This window comes from Alexandromys fortis, unplaced genomic scaffold (genome assembly GCF_014885135.2).
Source record: "Alexandromys fortis isolate MF-2015 unplaced genomic scaffold, M_Fortis_MF-2015_v1.1 scaffold_64, whole genome shotgun sequence".
NCBI classification, from domain to species: Eukaryota; Metazoa; Chordata; class Mammalia; order Rodentia; family Cricetidae; genus Alexandromys; species Alexandromys fortis.
Window position 1 is genome coordinate 4,643,840 of NW_026067976.1, and position 24,982 is coordinate 4,668,821.

The 24,982-nt window shown below is 37.5% G+C and overlaps 1 protein-coding gene across 10 annotated transcripts in view; it reads right to left on the reverse strand.

Moving 5' to 3' along the window:
• The window catches only part of Cntln (centlein), a 235,960-nt gene that overhangs the window by 18,155 nt on the left and 192,823 nt on the right, over positions 1–24,982 (reverse strand). For 9 of the 10 annotated variants that reach the window (XM_050157430.1, XM_050157431.1, XM_050157428.1 and 6 more), the window contains 5 exons: positions 19,008–19,199; positions 14,233–14,330; positions 12,380–12,506; positions 11,167–11,304; positions 10,644–10,829 (listed from right to left, as the gene is read on the reverse strand). In XM_050157430.1, the coding sequence (XP_050013387.1) occupies positions 10,644–10,829; positions 11,167–11,304; positions 12,380–12,506; positions 14,233–14,330; positions 19,008–19,199 (741 nt within the window). The other variant, XM_050157437.1, reaches the window with a different exon arrangement.

Genomic DNA, 24,982 nt, shown 5'->3' on the forward strand with positions numbered 1-24,982 from the left:
TCCTATTTTTGTTCAAATATAATAGGACTACTAACAACAATTGTAGTGAATGATTATACATAAGTGCATAGACATACATGCATACACACATATATTAGGCAATAAGACATTTTAACAGTATTCATTCTTCCAATCCATGAACATTGCCTATTTTCCATTTATATTTTTCAATTTATTTCATCAATAACATTTTTCAGTTAAAAGATTCCATTTTCTTTCTCGGTAAGCTCTATTCCTAGTTTTTCCTTTATTGTTTTGCTGTAACTGTAAATGACTATTTTCTCATTTCTGTGTTAGAGGGTTTGTTGTTAGTGTAGAGAGACAGAACTAAATTTTATATATTGGCTTTTGGAACTATCAGACACTATTGAACTCATCTTTTTTGAGGAATAGACCTATGTTTTTTTTATGTCTAAAGCTGTGCAATCTGCAAACAGAGATATTTTTACTTTTCCCTTGTGATTTCTATAGCTTTATTTAAGCCTTTGCCTTGGTCTTGATTTAACCGAAAAAAGCATTTCTGTAACTTATAGGTTTTATTATATAGAAATCTTCTCACTCTAATGTGTTGTGTTTTTCAAAATAAAAAGATATGAAATTCTTTTTCTGTATCTATTGATAAACAATATGATTTTTCTTTTATTCTGCTAATTTAGCATCTCATATGTATTTATTTGCATATTTGAACCATCCACAGACCAAATCCCATTTCAACCGGTTTTATGATGTTTTTAATGTGGCTTGCCAGTACTTTGTTAGAAATTCTTGCATCTATGTTTGAGTGATACTGGAATTTAATTTTCCCCTCACCATGTCCTCATCTAACTTTGCTTTCAGTTTAATACTGACATTGTAAATAAAGTTTGGAAGTGTTGTCCTTTTTAATTTTTTGGAAGAGTTCAAGAACTGGCATTAACTCTTTTTTAAATGTTGGCCAGACAGTGGGGAAGCCATATGGCACTTGGATTGCCGGGAGGGTTCTGATCACTGACTCAATTGCCTTACTTGTTCATTTTGATATTGTAATTCTTCACGGTTCGATCTTGGTGGGTAGTTGATTTTCAGGAATTCCCATTTATTACAACTTATCTAACTTCTTATATATAATTGTTCAGAGTATTCTCTTATGATCCGGATCACTTCTTGGTTATTAGTCATAATTTTCTACTTGGAATAATAAATCTTTCTCTTTTGTTTTTCTTAATTAGTCTAGATAGACATTCACCAATTTTATATTTTAAAAATTAGCTTAGTTTCACTGATCTTTGCTTTGTTTTCTATTCTTTTTACCTGAATTGTTTCTTTCCTAGTGCGTATTAGTCTCTTCCTCCTATTAACTTCGGGCCCAATTATTCTTTCCCTTGCTCTTCAATGTTTAAAGTTAGACTGTACACTTGAAAACCCTTTTGTTAAATCATTTACAGTTGTAATCTCTCCTCTCAAAACCACAGTTTTTGCATTTCATACATGTAATAGCTTGTGTTTCCATCCTCACTTGTCTCATTTTTTTTTGTATTTCTCTCTACTTTATAATTAGTCCTATTAGCTTTTGGGGCCAAAATCTTACCTTCCACATATTCATGAATTTTCCTTTCATGGATGATTTGCATTTTTACACAAATAGGGTTAGAAAAGATGCTTCCTATGACTTTAACCTTTTGAACTTTTAAGAGTTGTTTTTTGTGGCTTCACGTTTGCCTGTCCTGTGGAAGGTTCTGCATATGTCTGTGAGGACCACATGGTGCTGATGATGCTCAGTTCTGCTGCTTATGCATTCACTGTTCACAGGGGCTACCGCTGAGAGGGTCACCGTTCTTCTTTGGGTTTCTTTCCTCCTCTGCTCTTAGTATCTCCATTATATACTTAGATGCACCAACTAATAACAATTGTATTGTTTTTGTCATTTCCATTTTGACTGTTTATTAACTATATTTATAACTGTTTTTGTCATTTCCATTTTGACTGTTTATTAACTAAACTCTATCATGTTATAAACTCAGCCACTTACATTCTCATATTTGTATGGAATATCATTTACTATCTCTTCATTTTCAGTTAGGTGTGCCTTGATAGCTAAATTGAGTCTTTTGTATGATCACTAGATCATACTTTCAAAACGAAAGAAAAAAGAAAAATCTGTTCTGCTACCAGACACCTTCTGATCAGAGTTTCATCTATTTACATTTAAAATAAATATTATCGGGTAACATATTTACTATTTCCATTTTGTTAATTGTTTTTATGACTCTTTGTTCTACTATTCATTATTCTTTCTTGCATTCTTGGTGTTTTCCCTTGACTTTTCTGTTGTTGCATATGCTTTGAGATATTTCTTAATCTTCTGGATTTCCACTTTAGAACTTCCTTTGTCAATACTTTGTGGCTTTCATAAAATACTTTGTAATTGTAGCTTCCTCTTAAGCTGTTAACAGCATGGCAGTAAGGGTCACATAGAGATGACACTGCTCATTGGATATTATGATTTACAAATATGTTTCAATTATATATCTAAGAGAAAAATTTTGTCAGTTAGTTTCTAAGTGCTTTATTTTATGCCATAATGCAAAGTCATTTTTGCAACCCTATTGGTAAAGCTTGAGAATCCTGACTTGAGTTTGTTTCAACTTTATTACTTAGCGTTCTTTATCTCCACTTAAGGAACTTTGGGCAGCATTCCTAGGGAGGCACAGACTCTCCATGTCAGCTCACTGGGGCAGCCTTTGTTGACCACAGTATTCTTGGCTGGCAGTTTTTACTTTCACTATTTGAAAACATCCCGTATTCTGCTGATCATCAAGGCTTCTGTCAGCAGATTCTGGCAGTCTTATGGGTGTGTTCTTTCTTACAGGGGATTCTTATATATGATGTTTAACAGTTTCTTCCTCTTCCAACATTTTCTTTGTGTATCCCTTTGACAATTTAATTATACACTCCCTCATTTATACCTTTTGTGCTCAGTCTTTTGGAAATATCTTTGCATCTATGAATCTGCACACCTCTCTTTCTCCAAATTCAGGAAGCTTTCTGCTATTATTTTTTAAATAGTTTTATGTCCCTTTATATCTGTTCTAAAATTCCCATCATATATATATTTAATTTGATGGTGTTTCATAAATCTTATGATTTTCTTCACCTTTTCATTGAAAAGCTCTTTATTTCTCTGTGTAATTTTAAATGACCTATCCTTCAGTTCAGGGGAACTTCTTATGCTTTTTGGAATATCCTACTGAAGTCTTTTATTGAAATTTTTAGTTCAGTTTTATATTGCCACTATAATTATTTTTCTCCACAGAAATGTCTCTGTAATTGATAGCAGCTTCATTTTCTTTTAGTTTAACACAAACATGCACACATGCACACGCACATGTATGCGTGCACATACACTCCAATATATACATATAGCACATAGACATATACCAATACATGTGTTGTATGTGGTACACGCACATGTGTATGAGAATGTGTCTGTGTACATGCATGCAGAGGTCAGAACATGACTCCAGATGTCTTTATTGCTGTCCTATTGCCTTGAACCATTGTCTTCCACTGAATCAGAAGCTCTCCATTTCTGGTAGGCTCTGTAAGGTGAGCTATGGGACTTGCCTGTTCGCTGGCCCTCAATGTACAGCATGGGCCACTACTAACTGGTGCTGGAGATTACACCCAAGAGCCTCACGCTTGCAGAACAAGCACTCTTACCCACTCAACCATTTCCCAGCCCTGATATTTTGTCTTTATAAACACCGTTCATATAGAAATAATAATATATTCCATTTTGGAAAATTTTTAAATTTGAAAATCATATATTAAAAGGAAAGAATATGAATAACACAGATTAATTTCCTCTTCAATATTTACATTTTCTGAATACATTGTTGCCACTGTAGGATTCCTAATTTCATCTGTTCCCTGTCATGTTATCTTGTATTTCCTTCATTTATCTGAGAGGACTTAGCTGAACTGCTCCTCTGCTGGTAGGTGTCTCTTTGTTAAGTCAGGTGGGTGGGCCTTCATTAGTGAGTCGGACTGCATCATGTCTCCCGATTTCTCACGACCCTGTCAGTTCCTTTAGTGTTTTCATGTTTTAGGAAGAAACCACTTAGACTTCACGGATTGCTTTTGTAAAGAAAAGCATTAACCAATCAATCCAGACGGGCATGCATCGGCACCAGTGTGTGGGGTGCTTGCTGTCAGCATCTCTTAGTTTGGTAATGATGCTACACATTCTTTGGGGTCAGGGAGGGCTGCTGGATGGGTTTTGCATTCAGACATGGTCACTCACTGGGATACTGACTGCTGTTAATTCCAAGCTACAGGCCTTGTTCCTTGGCCATGTAAGTTCCAATGGTTATACTTCTAATATACAGGTTAGGCTTGAAATATAGGGCTGGCTTCTAATTTGAAAGAGCAAGGTTGCACTCTCTGGTCACATGTTGGTGGTGGGTAGATTTTGCATTCAATTGAAGTTGTACTGGTCCCATAATCAGGCAATGTCTCAAATGCTCCACACTTGGATAGATGGAGTCACAGCTTTGTTTTCTATAGGGAGAAAGATTCTGACTTTACTCTGTGTTTGGTAAGGCTTCTCTGTAGATGGGTGTGGTTGTAAATATTAGACACAGATACACACACATACCTATAATACATGTAATTCTGTGTATAAATATACACAGATAGCTTTAATGTTCTTTTCTCATCTAGGCTGACAGTGTTTCTTTCCTTAAGAGCAAGACCACCTAACAACAACAAAAAAATCCCAATACTAACCATAAGGAACCCTCTTTTGAGTTGTTGGTCAGAGCTGTCCAAAAGACTTCCAGAACATACAGTCTATTACTGTTGCCATTGGTTATCCCCCAGAGGTGGAAAGTAAGTCCCTCTTGCTAAATACACCATACACTTTAGAAACAGGGCCAGAGACCCCTGAACTGACATTGACCTAAATGCCCCCTCCCTGAGGACAGGCTTGCATGGTACCAGAAGGGGCCATGTAAGCTTCCAACAGAATGAGGCACCCAACAGTCCTGCCCAGCTATGATATCTGTGAACGACTCCAACAATCAGCATAGCACAAGAACCCTATGGGTACAAATGTGGCACACGTACCACTCTAATTGGACTTAAGCCACTTAACAAGAGATAAACCATGACTGGTACTGGAAACCTGGCTTAATACTTAGTGCTGGTGAAGTCATGGTTAGGGAGGGGAATCTACAATCATTCATGTATAAACTAGTATAATCCCTAGCAAAAGGTGATAAACATGTGTCCTTAACTCACAGATAAGCAAACAAAACAAGTTTAACAACACACAAAAAAAATAATTGATCATCCAACCATAACTGAGCTAATGAACTGAACAAACAGTTCTCAAAAGAAGAAATACAAATTACCAAGATAAATAATTTAAAAACATATACAATATCTTAGCTCTCAGTGAAATGCAAATTAAAACTTTCCAGTGTACAGTCAAAAGGGCGCTCATCAAATGTTAGCAGGGCACAGGGAAATGCAGGAATTTAAACCTGCACAGCTACTATGGAAAGCAGCATGGTGGGACTATTCACAGCCTGGAAAGCAAAGTAAATCCTTCCTTCCTCCCCTAAGCTGCTTCTGTCAGGCATCTTGTTGAAGCAAGAAGAAAAGTCATATAACTCCCTAATTCTAATTCCTTTGTCTTCCTTTTCTAGCATCTTATATTCAATATTAATTTTCATATTCTCACACTTCTGTTTGAAACTATCTTAGAAAATAAAGTTTTAGGGCCACCTTAGTCCTAAATCACAGAATTTGAAAATTTTTAGGTAGATATATTTAGGTAGAGATATATTTAACACTATTTTGTTAAATCATAATTATATATACTATATTCATGGTAGATAGTAAAAATAATTTTTGCTTTTATGTATTTGTTGAGTAAAGACGTAAAACAGCATTTGAGAATGCTGTAGATAATTTGAAAAGAAAGCATCTTTATATTTTGTCTATTTTGAATTACTCATTCTTGAGTATACTATAGAACAAACACACTCTGGGAAAGCGGGGTTTACTAGGATCTAATCAATTTCTTTGTGTATTTCCACACTTCCTTCAAGTTTTGCTTACTATGTTGTTAGGAACATGTTAGGATCACTTTCCTATTTGAAAATTAGCCATATTAGCAATATGAACTATTTCCTTGTCCTTTATCATGCTCACCAATTGTCCCAGCATCAGAGAACATTTTCAAATTGAGAACACTTCCGTGGACAGACATGTCCACTTCCAGCTAGTCTGTTTTCAGTTATGACGATGCACTGTATGTTCAGGAAGCAGCAAACTATTATACTGAGTTCTGACTACATCTAGTTCTCCAGCTTTATTTTCGTAACGTTTTCTAGTCTTTCTTCCCCATGAGCCTTGACTGGATTAGCCGACAGCACACGCTCTTGAGCTGCCCTGTACTGATGGCTGACTGCACTTTCCTTCCAGTGAAATTCAATGTGTGGCAGGGTCATTGGAGACACTAGAGCCACCATCCTTATCATGGCTTCCTGAAGAAATAATGCATTTAAAGCAGCTTTTTGAAAATTGGTGAAGAGGCTTGAAATCCTAGTTCTGGCAGCCCAAGGTGGGGGATGTGTCAGGTGATTGGCCTTCTTCTCTAGGAGAATCCCAAGGCGCTGCTGGGTTGACAAGAAATTCAGAAATGTACCTGTGTCTCAACAGTATGTAAACAGCTTTACTGAGGTGTACTTTATATAGTTTCAAGTTCACCTGTTAATATATTCGTAGTAACAACTTTTCCTTTTCAAAGCTCTAATTATCCTACAGTGAGACAAAGATTAAGTGTGAATGTGGGGTGAACTTTATTACAGAAGTGTTTAACACTCATAATTAAGAGAACAAACAGATCAGTGCTTAAGTATTAAGCATTGCAAATATAAACATAAATTTGGAATGTTCAACAAATGACCACACTAAAGAAGAAGTGCATATGCACTGAGCACCTACTAAATCTTCCCAAACAGAAATACACACTGATAATGAAAGCACACCCACTCTCCAGCTAAGACTGCTCTTTGCTGGTATATATTTTTAGTTAACGACAACAAAAGCACTGAGAAAATGGTGCTTGGCATATGACTCTCACATATGAGCACATTAACAAGCCTATATATCAAGGCTGACTCAAACTGAGCAAATACTTCTAGAAATTTCCCTCGTGTGTTTTATCCAGTTATTAGGAGAATTCAAAGCCTCAGCTCTGCCACACATATCCAACCCAGATGCTCAAAGCACTTGATTTCACCCCAGGGCAAAATTCCATATTCAAGACTAGATCTAGAGCAGATGGCCACTCTACCTCTTCCATAATCTGGTTGTGCCCTACAAATAAATGAAAAGACTAAAGGGAACATAGATTCCACAACAGGACCAGAACAAACATTAGTACTATTAAAACTACTGATAATATTTAATAAGTAGTTTAGTGTACATGATAACCAACAAGCTTTGTGCAGAATGCATTGTGATTATGATCTACATAAGTACTGTATATAGTTATGAATAGCTCTTGCCTTTACAGTTTTAACAGGAAAAGTGGCTATAATCCTGGCACCATGTATATGTTTGTCTGTCTGATCAATTCCTCAAGAATGTAATGAGCCTTATTGGCTGACAGTACTATAAAGAAATTATTGATAATGTCCCTGCCCCCAAGGTGGCTATATAATATACCTGAAACAAAACACAATTGAAAAAGTTTATAATTAGATTTTAACTGTACACACCATAACATATTGGAAGCTAACTATTCTCTTACCATTGCTATCAGTAATAATAGTTCATGCTTACAGAGCAGTTTTGGTTTGTCAAGCACCATTATGAACTTTTAGCTATGATTTATTCAAACCCTAACCCCGTGTATGCTCTATTATCATAATATTATGGAGAGGGAAACTAAGGAACAGAGAATTAGATCAGTTTCCTAAGATCACAACGCTAGTATGGAGCAGAGGTGAACTCTGTCCTCTTGGATACAAGATTATAGGAAAGATCCATACAGAAGAAGGTCCTAGCTAACTCTGAAAGGGGACACAAAGATAGGAGGTCCTTCTGAGGGGATGTAGACTTTAAGGAATGTCAGTAACAAAACCAATATGGGTAGAAGTTGGAAAACAGTGAGAAAGAGTAGAATACAGATGCAGGAAAATGTTCAGTTATAAAATATCTAAAACTGATAACAAGATAGTTTAGATATAATACAGCTAACACAGAAGGGTGGGAAGTCACAGATGGTGAGATATCTGAGTTGGTGGCCCCTGAGCAACTCTTTCAAGTCCTAAGTCACCTGTGTAAAGATGAGAAGAGGCTGGTCCCCCTTTACTAAGACCCAACTTCCCAGTCTTGACCAATACTTCTGTATTTGGCTGCTGGTAGCCTTTGATTAAGAAAACTTAAAAAGAGACAGGATGTTAGTATCAAGCACACATCATCATAAAATGCAATTAAAACAAATTTCAAATTAACCATTGGAAATTGGGAATTTTTAAGTTTTAAATGATAAATAGATATGGTTTTGTCAATGGTTAAGCAGAAGGCAATGCTTCTATAACTTTCTGCACAAAAGTCTGTGTACCACAGGTGTGCCTGGTGCCCTTGGAGGCCACAAGATGATTTCAGATCCCTTGGAACTTGATTTACAGATAGTTATGAACCTCCTCGTGGGTACTTGGAACTGAGTTTATCACCTCTGCTGATGAGACTAGTGCTCTTAACTGTTGAGCTATCTCTCTAGCTCCCATTTAAAACCTTTGTCCTATTCACTTAATCTGTCAAATGCAGATTTGGGGTTCTACCAGGGCCAATATTGTGTATTTTGTTTAAGTACAAGAGATCACATGATTGTGAAGTTGGTGATCTAAACACTAAGTGTCTTAAATCAAGAGTAACAATTCTGAAAGAATACTGCACATGCTATATGACACCCTCTGTCGAGATAGGCTATCACCATATAGCCAGGCTGGTCTGCACCCTATGTAGACCAGACTGACTACTTAATAGAGAGCCTCTTGCCTGTGCCTCCGGAGTGCTAGGATTAAAGGCATCAATATGCCTAGCCTATATTATATTCTTTAAGATGTTATTCAAATTAAAAATCCATGGATCTGTAACAATCTCAAATTCATTTATCAGTTACATCATTGTCAGTTAGTACAAAAGGACCAGTATGTCACCTTTAAGGATCAGTATGTCCTTGAGTAGCTGGAGTTGGAGGCAGCTATGGGCAGCCCAGTGTGTGGGTGCTGGGAACTGCATTTAGATCCTCTGCAAAGGGCAGCAAGTGCTCTTAACCACTGTGCCATCTCTCCAGCCAACAGAGTGAGGTGCAAATGAGTGATTCAAAATATAGTGGGTCATGGCAAAGAAGGAAGTGAATGATAATATAACATTATAGAAAGGCATTTAAAATTTCATTCTCTGAAGAGTTCATAAGTGGAAAATGCACACCTACTGAGGCAATATGACTGCCTTCAGCCCTGCTTCTGCATTCTCAAATACTGACTTTCATGCCGTCTGCAGGGGGAGGAGGAGAAGGAGCCCTTGCTCACCAAGGACTGAAAAAGAGTGAAATGTGGTTGGCGGTGGGAGGAAGAACAGGCTTTCTTTTCCACTGCAAATCATTTCAGAGACAACACTGAAGGTCAGGAGGACTACCATAAAGATTTCACATTTCCAGTGCAAAATTAATTTAGTGATAATTATTACATGCCTGTTCTTTTCGAGATACTACAGTACATGCTGTGGAGATACAGATTAATACGACATTGTTCCTGCTACTAAGGACATCACCATGGTTTAGCCAGCAGTGATAGATGCTTACTAACTACATGACAACAGTAAAAGGCACTGAATGGAGTTATGGACACTGCACAGGGGATTAAAGAGGGCAGAATCATCACAGGCTCTCTGGACTCAAGGACTGCTGGTTCTGAATCCAGAACATCTCCTCAGCTGCTACAGGTAAGGGAGGAAGGGTGCTCAATGCATCTTCCCATCCTCCAGCAATCACCACTTAGTAGGTCGTTTGTGCAGCCAATTCATAAATCTTTCTGGGGTTCTTCAGAGTTTAGGTAGCATCTAGATAATACAACTGGGCCAGCACGTGTGTGCAGACATTTCAGTGGCCTTTATGTTCTCCTGTTTTTGCTGTTTCTCTGGCTTAACTGAACATGAAAGTATCTTTGTCCTTGCTTGGAAATGACTTAATTCATTTCAAATCTATCTTTATTACTTGACTACTATAATTTCATTATTAAACTAAGAAAGAAATATTAACAATGGGGTGAATAATTTAAAACAAACCATAAATTCTGTTACAGAGAAATTTTGAACATTGTGCCTATGAGGTTTTGTGGATTTGTGAAGCATGAAGAAAGCCAGGAGCATACCTGTAATGCTCATGGGGTAGAGGCAAGAAAATCTTGAGACTGAGCTCAGCTGAGCTGTATATATATAGCTATATATAGTGAGGTCGTTCCAAACAATAACATCAGCACTACTAAAAGCAAGGAACTTGATGTTTCTGCCAAATCCTCAGGAGGAGGACAAGGCCTCTGCCTGAAGTAAGTGCAGGTGAGTAAGGCATCAATGACTCAAACCTTCACAAAGGTGGTGAACTCTTCTAGTGTTTCACTGGCTGCCAGCAGTTTCTTCTGCGCACCTTCCAGGGCCTGTTCGCTCTGCAGGGCTAAGCTCTGGAGCTGGTCTGCTGCTGCTGTCTCAATCTGTGCCATCGCTGTTTCTGTTTCATTTAGTTTTGATATGAGGAGACTCAGCTTAAGTTCCTGCAACAGGTGACATTCACAAAATAGAAAAATAGTTCATAAACTTAGTAGGAACACAAGTTATACAGCTCAGACAAGAAAAGGGTTTCATTATTCTATACTTGCAAATTACTTTTATTTGGGGTAAAGGTAATCCTTGTTTTTCTTTACTTTGCTAATAAAGCACAACCCTTAACGTAAAAACAAAGTCTGGTGTCTCATGTAGTGATATAGTACTGTCTATAGTTAAGTGGTGTTATCAGTAGTTCATGTTGATTTAGGGAGAAAGGGGTGACAGCATTAAAAATGAGAATTGTTCCCTGTATCTGAATCTCCTCCTGAAGGCGCAGAAGCATACCTTTTTATCTAAGTCCTCTTTAGTTTTCTGATACATCTGTTCATATTGTGACTTCTCCTTCATAGCAACATTAAGTCTTTGTTTTAGGGAATCAACTGATATTTTCTTGTTGGAACACTCTTCAGTTAATGTCTTCACCTGCAGTACAAGTGGAGAGGTAATTACTGTTAGTGAATGTGTTAGAGTAGTACAGTGTATTGTTTCCTCAGAAACCGAATGAGTCCAGTTGTATTCACTGTCTCAACAATTTTATCATATTCAAGTGGTCTACTTGTAGTACTCCTGTTATGAAGAAACTAACAATTCTTGAATCAATAACCAAACTAAAATGTCATAAAATGCATGATATGTAAATAGAATAGTAACAACTTTCTTTACACAGCTCAAAGAACAACACAAGAAACGTTTCCACTTGGAATTTAATGCCACTAAAGAAATGACCATCCAAATAAGCTCCATCTGAAATGACTGCAGGGAAAGTGAACTGAGGGGCTGAAGGGAGGGTGCGGTTGAAAGACCGTGTTGCTCTTGCAGATGACGCCGCTTCAGTCCCCAGGACCCACATGTGTCAACTTCAGCTCCAGGGGATCTGAAACCCTCTGTGACCTACACGAATACCAGGCATGCATGTGGCACACATACGTACATACAGGCAAAGCATCAATAGAAATAAACAATGTAAAGCTTTTGCCCGTTGCATAGCATTTAAAAGAATTTTAAACAAACCCTTTTTAGTTTAGGGTCATATATTATATAACTACCTTAAAAAAAAAACCTCCTCTCTCATGTATACTAAATTAAGTGTATAAAAGAAAAAACATAGTTTTTAAGGGCATTAATAAATAATTATAAGTAAAATAAACTAATTTGACATAATAGTTACATTGGCTCATTAACCTGATTTTCTCCTTATAAACTGTAGGTTTAAATAATGTAAAATTATAAATAGGACATCATTATATATAACAAAATCTCTAGAATTTTTTTAAAAAAATTAAATGTCTTCCTGCAGGACAGCACACAAACAGGCAGACTTTGTGTGCATTATGTGTGGAATTTTGGAGTCTTGAATTCTCAAACAAATAAAAATAGCATAACTATAACTGTCAATAAAAATCTTGCAAGTATTTACATAGTTGTTTAGTACTGAATATTTTTGTTAAAATTAAAGCAATAAAAATAATTTGTCAGCAAACACAAAAAAAACTGGTACCTTTTTTTCAAGACTTTCTAACATTTCATTAAAACTCTCATTGTTTTCGGAATTTACTTTCTGTCGAAATTTCAAGTCCTCGATCAGGTGTCTTTTCATGGTTATATCTCTCTCCATTCGAGATGTCCTAGAGGAGAAAAGACTTTCACGGGGGCAGAAATATCCTGACACGCTGTATCCATGGTCATGCCTATCGTTAGTTTTGAAAATTTGATTTTAATGCCACTATGTTAGTAAAATAGAACGGCATTGAAATAAGTACCTAAGTATCATGTCTTGTCAAAACTCATAATCTGTTTGTGAACTTGTTACTATTACATATTTGCATTATAGTAAAAGGATGATTAACTGAAATCATTATAATTATATAATTTATAAAAACTTAGATTATACTTAAATTACATTTTTGAATTGCTGAGAAATAAAGTGACAGAGATACCCAAAATTCTAGCGATGTTAAGAAACAATACTATAATTTGGGTAAAATTGTAAAATCTTATAAGATGCAAAGGAACTAAAATTAGACACTATTTAACTCAGTAATTGCGATTGAACTCACCTGTCAGTTTAGTTTAAGATGGCGATTATTATAAATGGTAACTTCAGTGAAATCTACTCCTCATCTTGTAATATGCTGAGGATCTGAGTGACAACAGCTAAGAAGAATTAGATCCTTTTATACATAGCTGTTATTATAAATTTCTGTATATTGAGTTATTTTTCAGAGGCCCTTCATAATTTAAGACTATTGGATACAAGTGTAGCACCAGTGAATAAAGGACCCAGGACTCAGTGGTTTCCCCTGGACTCCTCAACAGTGACCACTAAGCAACACTGCCTTTGATCTCTAACCTGAGGCATTTTCAGGTAAAAATAAGAATGTATTTTAATTTGGAGGACTTGGGGAGAGAGGGCTTTGCACTGTAGCCCAGGCTGGTCTCAACTTCTTGGCAACCTGCTTGCTTCAGTCTTCATCACACTGGAATTATAGGTACAAGCCACTACACTCAGCTATCAATCCTCTGTCTAAGTTTTATTTATTAATATCATGCTAAGTATAGCCTCACTCATAATTCTGCCTACAAGTAGGCAAATGAGAAATTTATCAACGGAGTATTCTATCTAAACATATCATCACATAAATGCTTTACTAACATTACAAATGCAGAGAACGAGGAACACTTTCGCTCAGTATAAAAGGGTATTTAAACTCCTTTAAAATGATATATACAAAAGAACCCTTGCTATTTTATAAATAAACAAAACTTTCACATTTGACCTTGGCTTTATAAACCTAGGACTTAACCCTAGACAAGCACCAATCTATATAATCTCTTAGTTTAAGAACTCACAATTGTAGATTTGTTTAAAGTCATTAATTTATATTTATTTAAATTATGCTAAGTGAAATCTAGTTTTAGTTTTAATATTTTTCTCGAATTAAAAATAGCTACCAGATGGTCATCAATCATGCTATATGTTGTAGTCTTTAAAATTCCATATTATGTAGGCTTAGACATGATCTTTAGGGCTGGAGAGACGGATCAGTGGTTAAAAGCCCTGGCTGCTTGCTCTTCCAGAGGACCTGGATTCACATGCTAGTTCACAACTGTCTGTAGCTCCAGTTCTAGGGTTTCTGATATCCTCAGACAGACGCACAAGCAAACAAAACACCAATACACATAAAATAAGAATAAATAACTCATTACAAGTGTTCTAAAAAAAACCCCATAATCTTAAAAAGTAACATTCTGTTGGGAAACACTGGCATTGTTTTTTGGAGTGGACTAGTAAGGAGACAAGACGACCACTAGGAGGCACCAAATACAATAGATAGAAACAGGAAAGCCTACTTTTCATGCATCTCCTTTATGTGATCTTCTTTCGCTAGGAGCTCCAGTTTCAGAGACTTCACATTGGATGACTGTTTAGTGAGCTCATTAGTTGCATTCTGGAAAAAATAAATAAACTTCATTTACCTTTCCATCTTGATCCAAGACAAGAGGCATCGCTTTGAGAAAGAGTGACCCATTTGTTTAATTATGCTAACAATGACCAAGATGTACTGTCGGGGTTTTACTTGTTTTCATATTTCACATAAAGATAACATATTTATAGTAAAATTATTATGAGGCCTGCCACCCCATGCAGGAATATGAGCAACAGTACAGGACTCGAACATTTTAGTGGGAAATAGGAATTGCTGGGAGTAAAATGAAAGTATGTAACCAAGAGTCTTAAAGGCTCAGTAAGATCACTTAAAATAAATGATAGATTTACTCACAAGCTATAATGAATTAAGTTTTACCACAGAAAACTTGCTGCTCCCCTACAAAGCATGGCAGCTGCTTGCCAGTTCTTCGGATCTGGTCTCATCTTTGAATTGCTTTCACCAAGAGAACATGGCTGAAGCGAAGTTTAAACTTCAGCCCTGAAAGCCCGGGGGCTTCTGCCTTTGCCATCCTGAATCACCTCACAGGAAGGCAGTTTCAAGGGCACACGAAGGGCACTGAGGTGCTGCAGCTGACAGCCAGCTGAGCGCCTGAGCCTCGGGTGTGAGGACTGCGCTGCATCTTCCAGCCCGGCACACAAACACTACGAACGCAAACATACGCGTGCCCAGGAGTGAACAGGAAAGAGACAATGCACACTAAATTGTCGTTGGCTAAACTGTGAGACAAAAATCTGTTCAAGAACGCTGGATGAGCAAATCTTATTAAAACTGCATTCCACTTTGCTTGAACTTACTAAAAAGTAGTATATTATCACTTAAGGATTTATTCACAGTTACTGAACTTTTCAAAGTGGATTGGGTATTTGAGGCTTTCGTTGTTATTCACACCTAGGGATCCGGAAGCCACAGTATCAAGACAGCTAGCTTGCACCTCGACTTGAGTTTCAGTTAAAGATCTAATCTGAAACACCACTTAGTCTTGTTGGTATTTTAGTTTACCCATTCATAAGATGTTGTTAATACGTACTCAAATTAACACATCTGTTTCTAAGTTCAGAAAGTATAAAACAAATAGAAAATAATAAGCTGCAATTTAAAAATAGTTAAACAGAAATTACACTAATATTTCTTGTGTGTGTGTGTGTGTACACTTGTGCACGCGGTGCCTTTGTAGGGGAAACAGGATAGCCTGCAGCAGGTGGTTCTTTCCTTCTGCTATTTAATTCTTGGGGCTCAAACTCAGGACATAGGGTTTCTATACAAACATCTCTACTCTGAGCCATCTCATCAATTTCTCACTAATAGTTCAAAATTACAATAAATTATTTTTATTATAACCATTCCTCAATTTAAATGCTTGGTGATAATTTTTTTTAATTTGAAAAGATGATGTTATTAAGGTAAATACGAGTTAATTTCATCAGACCAACTGTAAATGTAGCATGTGTAAATTTAAATTTTCAAATAATTTTAATTTTATATGAATTTTTAAAACTCAAATAATTCAATGGGGCATATTGCATATTTATAGTGATATGTGATATTTATAACATTGCCAGAATAAATTGCTTCAAAGTAGTGAATTTGACAAAAGATTAAAACTGTACTTATATTAAATTCTTTCTAAAAAAACAAAACAAAACAAATCATTCTGGAATGATCCCTCATTTAGTTAATAATATCCATGTGAATTATACACAGTATATTACTAATAACCACACTATATAGTGTCACACTGCCTTTAGAGACTATTGTAATATGTTTACTTTTATTCTCAATGGTCCCCCTAAACTTTTATGTTCCAATTTTATATCCATATTAACATTTTCAAACTTTGTTTTGTTTTTATTTTTTATTTATTTATTTATTTTTGAGACAGAGTTTCTCTGTGTAGCTCTGGCTGTCCTGGAACACACTCTGTAGAAAAGGCTGGCCTCAAACTTGGACATCCACCTCTGACTCCTAAGTGCTGGGATCTCTCTCTCTCTCTCTCTCTCTCTCTCTCTCTCTCTCTCTCTCTCTCTCTCTCTCTCCNCTCTCTCTCTCTCTCTCTCTCTCTCTCTCTCTCTCTCTCTCTCTCTCTCTCTCTCTCCTCTGCTCTAAATATTTTTCCTAAAACATCCATCCTGTTCTTTAATATGCATGTTGAAAACTTGTTCCTACAGACACAGAAGAGGGGGAAAAAGTCAACACTTTCATCTTGCCCTTCCGGCCTGCGGACCCTTAAGAAAACCAACGTTTTGGTTTGTTTGTTGGTTTTGAGGCAGGGTCTTACTGTAGCTCTGGTTGTACTGAGACTCAGCATGTAGACCAGTCTGGCTTCGAATTCAAAGAGATCCAGCCGCCTCTGCCTCCAGAGCGCTGGTATTAAAGTCGTGTGCCGCAGGTCTGACTGAAATGTTTAAGCCAGCTAGAAAATAGTGGTATTTTCTTATGGCAGTCTCAGTAAACTAATTTGAAAGAATATTGAAACAAATTTTTAGTAGGAGAAAGTAATACATATTTAAATTTCTTCCAGAAAAATATCTATACTAAAACCTAAAACAGAATGAAAGTAAACATTCTCCTTTTTCTCTCTCGACAGTGAGCTTAAACGTCCAGACTCCAGCAACCACACAGCTGCTCATGCCTTCTATGCTTTCCCTTTATGTCTCACTTCCCTTCTAAAACTAGGCATATTTATTCATAAACAGGTAAAAGTATAATGCAAATATCTTATCTCACAGATACTTATATGAGCAAATTATGTTAGACCACATTTCAAATTTTAATTGTTGGAACATTTGTAGCAAGCAAAACCAAATATGTCAAATATAGCTCAACTTAAAGTATTACAACTAAACCTATTTAGAAGTCAGATGATACTGGCTCTACTAATATATTTTATCTTGGTGAAAGTTAAACAAGACTACTTAGCCTATATAAAAGAACTGTAACTAAACATCTCTACAGGATATGATTAAAGACAAGTGTATTGGCCCCATCTTCATGTACGTGAAGCCTAAACACTGAAACAATTTATAAACCGTATTTATATTCCTGGGGAAAACACATTTTAAGAGAATGCACATTCTCTGAAATGTGTACAATTTTCCTTTACATTTCTAGCATGTTCTCCATGTAAAAACCGTCTCAAGGTACTGCCTAAGAAGGAGCTAAATTAATGGAAGTTTCATGGCTGATTATTACTAATGGATAGTGTAAGCAATGGTTGACTTACATTTTTACCCTAATTTATTCTACTTAAACCCAGCTTAAAGCATCATACTCCTAGCTGGGCAGTGTTGGTGCACACTTTTAATCTCAGCACTTGAGAGGCAGAGGTAGGTGAATCTCCACATTCAAGGCCAGCCAGGTCTACAGAGTGAGTTCCAGGACAGCCTGGGCTACACAGATAAACCATGTCTTGAAAAAATCAAACAAAAAAGCCATACTCTAAGAATAGCTACGCATCTGTTTGACAGTGTGCTACCCCACTGCTTTGCTGCAGTCGGTTATCCTAATTACAAATCTCTCAATGCATCTACAGCTAGAGTTTCCCCGCCAGTGACGCTTAGCACAGCCATGGTGCTAGATCCAGGGCTGTCAGCTTCCAGCCAGCAATTCTCTCTGAAGAAAATAATTAAGGATGCAAAAATAATCAGTTTCTTTTAAGAAGCAGAAAAACAAACTTTCTGTTTTAAACATAGATCTTATTTCTTACAATTCTATTTAAACTAAGTTGAGCCTCACTTTTAAGTTACTGCCAAATTATCGGAAGTTAGATATAATTCTTTATGAACAAAAAGAACTCTGATTAGGAGTCCCACCTCCAAGCTTATCTTGCTGTGGACAATTAGAACAATCCCTCTTTGTGGGTTTTGTTTGTTTGTTTGTTTCCTTCCCATTTCCACACTTGTCTTCTTTGCATTCTGATCTCCAACCAACAACTAAATAATTAAATTAGTAGCAAACATAGAGGAAAACAATTCTTATTTTCTTGCTACAATATGTTTGAAAGAATTCTGTTCATCTGGACCAAGATGTGGTGAGCTGAAGCACGATTAAAAACTCAGGGTCAGAAATTGGGGTTCAGCCTGAAGATCTGAAAAACAAAACAGCCAGCCATTGGCTCTTACCTCGACCTCATACCGAGACTGTGTCTGAGAGCTGTCTTCCCCTGTTTTATAGTCCTCTCTAGGGCTGGGACCAAAGGCGTGCACCACTGGGATTGAAGGCATTCACCAGATTTCTATGGCAACTAGGTGGCCACCGGGATTAAAGGTGTGTGTCATTGTGGCTACTGGCATTAAGGTGCGTGTTACCACAACCTGGTCTGTAAGGCTGACCAGTGAGACAGCTTTACTCCCAGATCGTCAGGCAGGCTTCGTTTATTAACATACATTTGAAATGGCACTACAGTGAGCAGCCAGGAGTTGAAGATTAGAGTAGATCGTGGCTGCTTTCCATGAGCTCCTAAGGTAGGCCACGGTGCTTATTAGTCTACGGAAAGGAGAAAATCAAGGAGCAACAGAAAGAGAATCCTTGAATGACTAAGTCAGATGCAATATTCATGTTTTTGAAATATTTTATCATGGTGACCTTTACTGAACTAAATTAGAATCAATTAAAAAAAACTTTTAAGGATTCAGTAATTCACGAGATGTTTTTGTACCTAACATACTGTATAATCACCTTTAGTTTACACTGCAATTGCTTCATTTCCAAATCCATGCTCCTTGAAGGACCCAGTGTGGTAACACGTATCTGTGGGGCTATTACTCTAGAAACTTCTTCAGCCAAGCTTGTGATGTCAGATGAAGACTCCAATTTCTTTAGCAAATCTTCTTTTTCTTTTCGAAGTCCAGCCAAATCAAGAGTAAGCTTCTTTAAAAGGGGAAGATATGAAGGTGATTAGAGCTAATTTATGATTGTGAGTATAAATTGTACAGGTTGGTCTTTCTCATGGTGCCCATTGCTTTGCTCTCACACACACGGGCGAGCCAGACGTGCTCAACACAGATTTGCCAGCTCTGACTTCTGGGCGGCTGTACTTGTTAGAAGTCAAGCTGGAGCAGGACAGGAGAACAGATGTTAGTGTGTATTCCACTGGGTAGATCTTACTGCCCTCTGTAGCAGCCAAAACACTTCTCATTTAGCAACAGAAATGCAAAGTCCAATTAGCAGATGAGGCTTGTTAGGGCTGTAGTTAAAATAAATAGCATGCAAACAAACTCACTCAGTTTTATCTACTTGGTTGATTATTGATCATCTTAACTGTAATGTTGAGATAAAATCACGCTGAACTTCCTAAATCTGACATTTAAAAGCATATTGTTGTTAAATCAGGCATTGGGACTGTTTCTAAGAAGGAGTGAAGAAATACCACCTTAATGTTTGTCCTTCTCCTTTGTCAGTCTAGTCAGCAGAACAGCATCAAATTGTATAAGCAGAACAACTCGGAGCACTCTGTGAGTAGCTGCACCATGTTTCTCCCCCCCCCCCAAACCTTATAAAATAGCAGTCTTACACAAGGAACAATTACACAAAATGATTCTGAGCTCCCTCTGAGGAAAAGATCCTTCCTTGTTATGAATTCCAATTAGGAGTAGCAAATGATGTTGCCAAGAAGTTAAATTATATGGTAATATAAACATGTGATATGCTATATTGAAAACTATATGTAAGCACAACTTGCAGAAACTCTCCCAATACATTCATGTTTAAGTATGTCTTCGTATATATCAGCACACACCGTAAATATGAACATTTAATACAATAAATTCACACCCAGACCTTCAAAGATTTGACAAAAGAATATTGACAATATGTTTTAATAGGTTAAAAACTATTTGGCCATATTTTAGCATATGATCTTTTTACATGGTTCTATAGATATTTTAGGACATGTTTATTTATGAATTGCCCTTAATAATTAAATTTAAACTTGAACTCCATTTTTTTTTTAAAAAAACTGGAACTTTTCTTGGTACAATCCATGCTTGTATCCTAGTTCCTCTTACTAATTCTCTATGTCCATTTAATGTCCGGTTCTCTATATTATGAAATATTTATTTTCATTCTTCTGTCACTCACTCAATGCAAACTTTTATATTCCACTGAGACTACAGCTAGAGCCCTTCTCCCTGTTTCCCCACCCCAACATTCCCCATCTTCATGCCGCTTTTCCCCACTTCCTAAACCCACACTACGTTTTCACCTCCTCTGAGTTCCTACCAGGGCACTTCATGCTAACAGAATAAAGTTCAGCTGCTTGTTAAGAATAGAAGATTCAGCTTCAGTTTGTGTTCCAGTGATGTCACCTGAAGTCAGTCTTGCCTACTACACCCCAGGTCTGCCTGCCACCGTTGTGAGAGCTCCTTCAGCCAATAGCTTCCCCATCTGAAGCGCAACACATAGTACTTACCTTAGCTACCTGGTGCCTTTAAGGACAACTTGTGATTTTTTTAACAAAAATTTTGTTGCTATTTATTTATCTTTTTATTAAGCAAATCAATGTTTCTGTTCTCCTAGATCCCACAGCAAAATGCACTTTCCTCATCTGTGAATCCTAGTATATTAAATATAGATAAGAATGGGTCTTATTGGGAGGTTTTGATAGAGGTATATAATGTATCTTGTCCCCCTCCCACCAAATCCCTTTCTCTTCCCAACTAGTGTCATGTCTGCTTTCAGGTATTTAAATTAATTAATTATGTTTTGTGACCTGGGAAGTTTAACTAACTATAATTATTGCCCAATGGGCTGCCGTACAACTGAATCCTAACCTTCCATCACAGAAAGGAGAGGGACTCAACAAGCCCTATCCTTCCCTGAGAAATTAGTGACAGTTAACTGTTAGTGGAAACAGGGTCTCACAGAGTCATGCCCTCTTCCTGAGCTTATGCAGAGAGTTAAGGGAGAGAAGGAAATATTTTCTTCAGTGATGTAGCCACTGATACGTTGTCCATGCTACTGCGGGGAGCTCTTCACCCGTGTTCCTATATGTGACCATATTAACCCCCTGGTTTATATGCTCTTTGGTCTGTCCTAGCTACCCAAGCTGGGCTGAACAGAAATCTGTGTCCCCAGGAAAATGGTAAAACACAGGCACGGAGTGTGAGTATTCCATGATTTCATTCACAGGTGGCATCTACAACGAAGCTGAACTCACAGAAGGTGGAAGCAGAATGGTGGTTACCGAGGCTGAGGGAAGAGGGAAAGGAAGAGATGAGCAGAGGTTCAACAATGGGTACTAAAGTTTAGCTGGATAGGAGTAAGAAGATCGGGTATGTACAGTATGTGGTTATAACATGGTAGTTCACTGATTATTTCAAAAGACTAGAGCAGGGATTTTCAATATTTATACTATAAAGAAATGAGAAATGATTGAGCTACATATATTTAAGACAATTTAACCAAGATCCCATATGATACTCTATACTCACATAATTTTGTATCAAATTTTTATATTTAAATTAAAAATATGAAACTGAAAAATTCTCCAAAAAGGGGAAAGAAAACTTTTTAAGCAACTGTAGGAAATTGTGTGTGTGTGTGTGTGTGTGTGTGTGTGTGTGTATCAACCATTCTTAAGTAATGAATAGGTGGCAGGCACAATTCTCAGATAATGAAGCAGGTCCTAACACTCTGCTCCTCACAGTGTCTAGCCTTGTTTATAAAATGAGCTAACACTGTAATGTTGCATTGTTACATTAATTATGAAGAAATTCTGTGAATGTAATTAGAGCTCTTCTTCAAATAACCTGCAGTTAGGAATGTCCTGACTGATATTATTCTAATCAGGTGAGGCTCTAGAAAAAGGCTATGGACTCTCTTTGAGAAGGTGATTCTCCTGTTGGCATGAAGTGAGTTCCCATGTTGCCGGAGAACTGTGCATACAACTATTAGGAAAGGACCCACGGGAGGTGAATTAGATACTGACATGTTGCTGGTATAAAAGACCCAACAAAGCAACTTAGAGAAGAGTTTATTTTGAATCACAGCTCAAGGTTATAGTTAACTGTGGTTGGCATGCAGGGCTAGTGTTATGTCAATTTAAAACAATCCAGAGTCATTTGGAAAGAGGACACTTCAATTAAGGAAATACCCCTACAATATTGGCCTGTGAGAAAACAGTATACAGCACTCTCCCAAGGCCTCTATTTCAGCTCCTGCCTCTAGGTTCCTGCCTCAAGTTCCTACCCTGATTTCCCTAGATGATGAATTACAATCTATAAGTTTAAAGAACTCACTTCTTCTCCAAGATGATTTTTGTCATGGCGTTTTATAACAGTAATAGAAGCCCTAAGAGATGATTGTTATCAGGTATTGGGAACTACCACAATGGTCTTGACCACATGTTTTTGGGAGGACAGTGGTAGCATTTAAACACTGGGCTGGAAGAGCCACTGAATGCTCAGAGCTCAATTGGCACTATGTTGAAGCTTGGAAGATAAGAATGTCTGGAGCGGTGAAGACGATGGAAGCCTAACTTGCCAAGTTTCAGAGGGAAGTTAGAGCCCCAGAAAGACTCAATCATGACGTGTCAATAGTCTAATAATCTATGGTTCTGGTCAGCTGGGCTTGAGGGATCAGCTGTGATGAAGAAGAGACCAGCATCAATGAGGAGAGTCTTCAGGCAAATGTTTCCTCAGCGTCAGCACAGAGATGCTGGGGTCCAGACAGTCAAGTCTGTACTTTGTACTGGCTGCCAAATTTGGTAATGTGTAAGAGTCTTCCAGGTGACACCAGCTTTGAAGGTGTGAAAAGGTCATAGAGCACATCTGAAGCTTGGCACCATGTGGTAGAGTTAGAATCTCTAAAGAGAACCCGGGATAGGCTATTGGTGAAGGTGGCACACAGCTCAGGGGCTCCAGCAGTCTGGAGATGCCAGCACCACTGGACAAGAGAAAAGAAGGGCAGCAGCTCTGGGGTAAAGCCAGCCTGAACCTTCAAGACATGGTCTATGTGCTGTGGCAAGCCTTTCTGAGCCTAGAAGTTTGTGAGTCACTGAAGCTTGACTTTTAGCGGTACACTGTTGAATTATGCTCTCTGCATTGTGACTGCCATGATTCTTCCTTCTTGGACTAAGAACGCATGTAACTCATTTAAAAAATAAAAAATAAAAAAAAAACAAGAGTTGAGATGATGGAGGTGGGTCTTGTATCTTATCTGTTGCTTTCATTGGTTAATAATAAAGAAACTGCCTCGGCCCTCATAGGACAGAAAATTAGGTAGGCGGAGTAGACAGAAGAGAATGCTGGGAAAAAGAAGCTTAGTCGAGGAGTCGCCATGATTCTCCCGCTCCAGACAGAAGCAGGTTAAGATCCTCCCTGGTAAACCAGCTCGTGGGCTACAAAGAATATTAGAAATGGGTTAGAACAATATGTAAGAGCTAGCCAATAAGAGGCTACAGATAATGGGCCAGGCAATGTTTAATAGAATACAGTTTCTGTATAATTATTTCGGGCATAACCTAGCCATGCGGGCGGCCGGGTGTGGGGGACGCAGCCTCGCCACATTGAGAGACTTTGAAGTTTTCAAGATGTTTTGGAATTTACAGAGAATTGTGAGTTTTAGAGAGACTCTGGTTATTTTAGAGAGACTTTGGATATTTTAGAGAAACTCTGAGCTTGAAAGCAACTTTAGATGTTTTAAAAAGACAGATCTTTTAAGTCCTTGAATTTTTAAAAATTGTTGAATTGTTTATATTATAATGTTCTATACTGTGATATGAATATTAGCATGCCATCTTGTGGATAAAATAAAAAGAAAATATTGTAGTTGAATAGTCATCTGTTTTGTGTCAAACTGACAAGGGGTCAATTGTTCTGCATAGTTTTATGTCAAGATGACACAAGCTAGAATCATTTGGGAAGAGGGAACATTAATTTAAAAATGCCTTTAGGCAGGAACTAGGAACCCTAGATAAGACACTATCTACTGCTAACTAACACGCCTTAAAATCTGCACAATAACCCTAGACTGCACCCCTCCCCCACTGGTTAATAAAGTATGGCAGGGCAGAATATAGCTATGTGGGAGAACTAAACTAAATGAAGGGAGAAAGAAAGTTGAGTAAGGCAGATGCCACACAGCCACCTAAAAAGCAAGAGGTAACAAACCATAACTCTCACGGTAAAACATAAATTAATAGAAATGGGTTAATTTAAGATGTAAGAGTTAGTTAATAAGAAGCTTGAGCTAATGGACCAAAGAGTATGCAATTAATACTAAATCTCAGAATGTTTATTTCATAAGCATCTGCAGCAGTTAGTGTGCAGGACCCAATGGTCCAGGGGGACCAGTGGAATGGAGAATATTTGTAGCTACATGATAGAGGTCATTAAAGAGGATATAAACAAAAAAAAAAGAGGATATAAACAATTACCTTTAAGAAACTGAGGAAAATATGTGCTTCCCTGCTCCCCTATCCAACCTTCCTTTATCCCAATCTTCCTGTTTCCCCAAGTTCCCCCAATCCTCCCCTTCTCACTTTTCTCTCCCCGTCCCCCCTTATCCCCAACCCACCCCACCCCCAAGATCTCAATTTTCTCCCCGGCAATTTTGTCTACTTCCCATAGCCAAGAGGATAACTATATGTTTTTCCTTGGGTTCACCTTCTTATTTAGCTTCTTTAGGTTCACCAGGTATACACTCTGTGACCT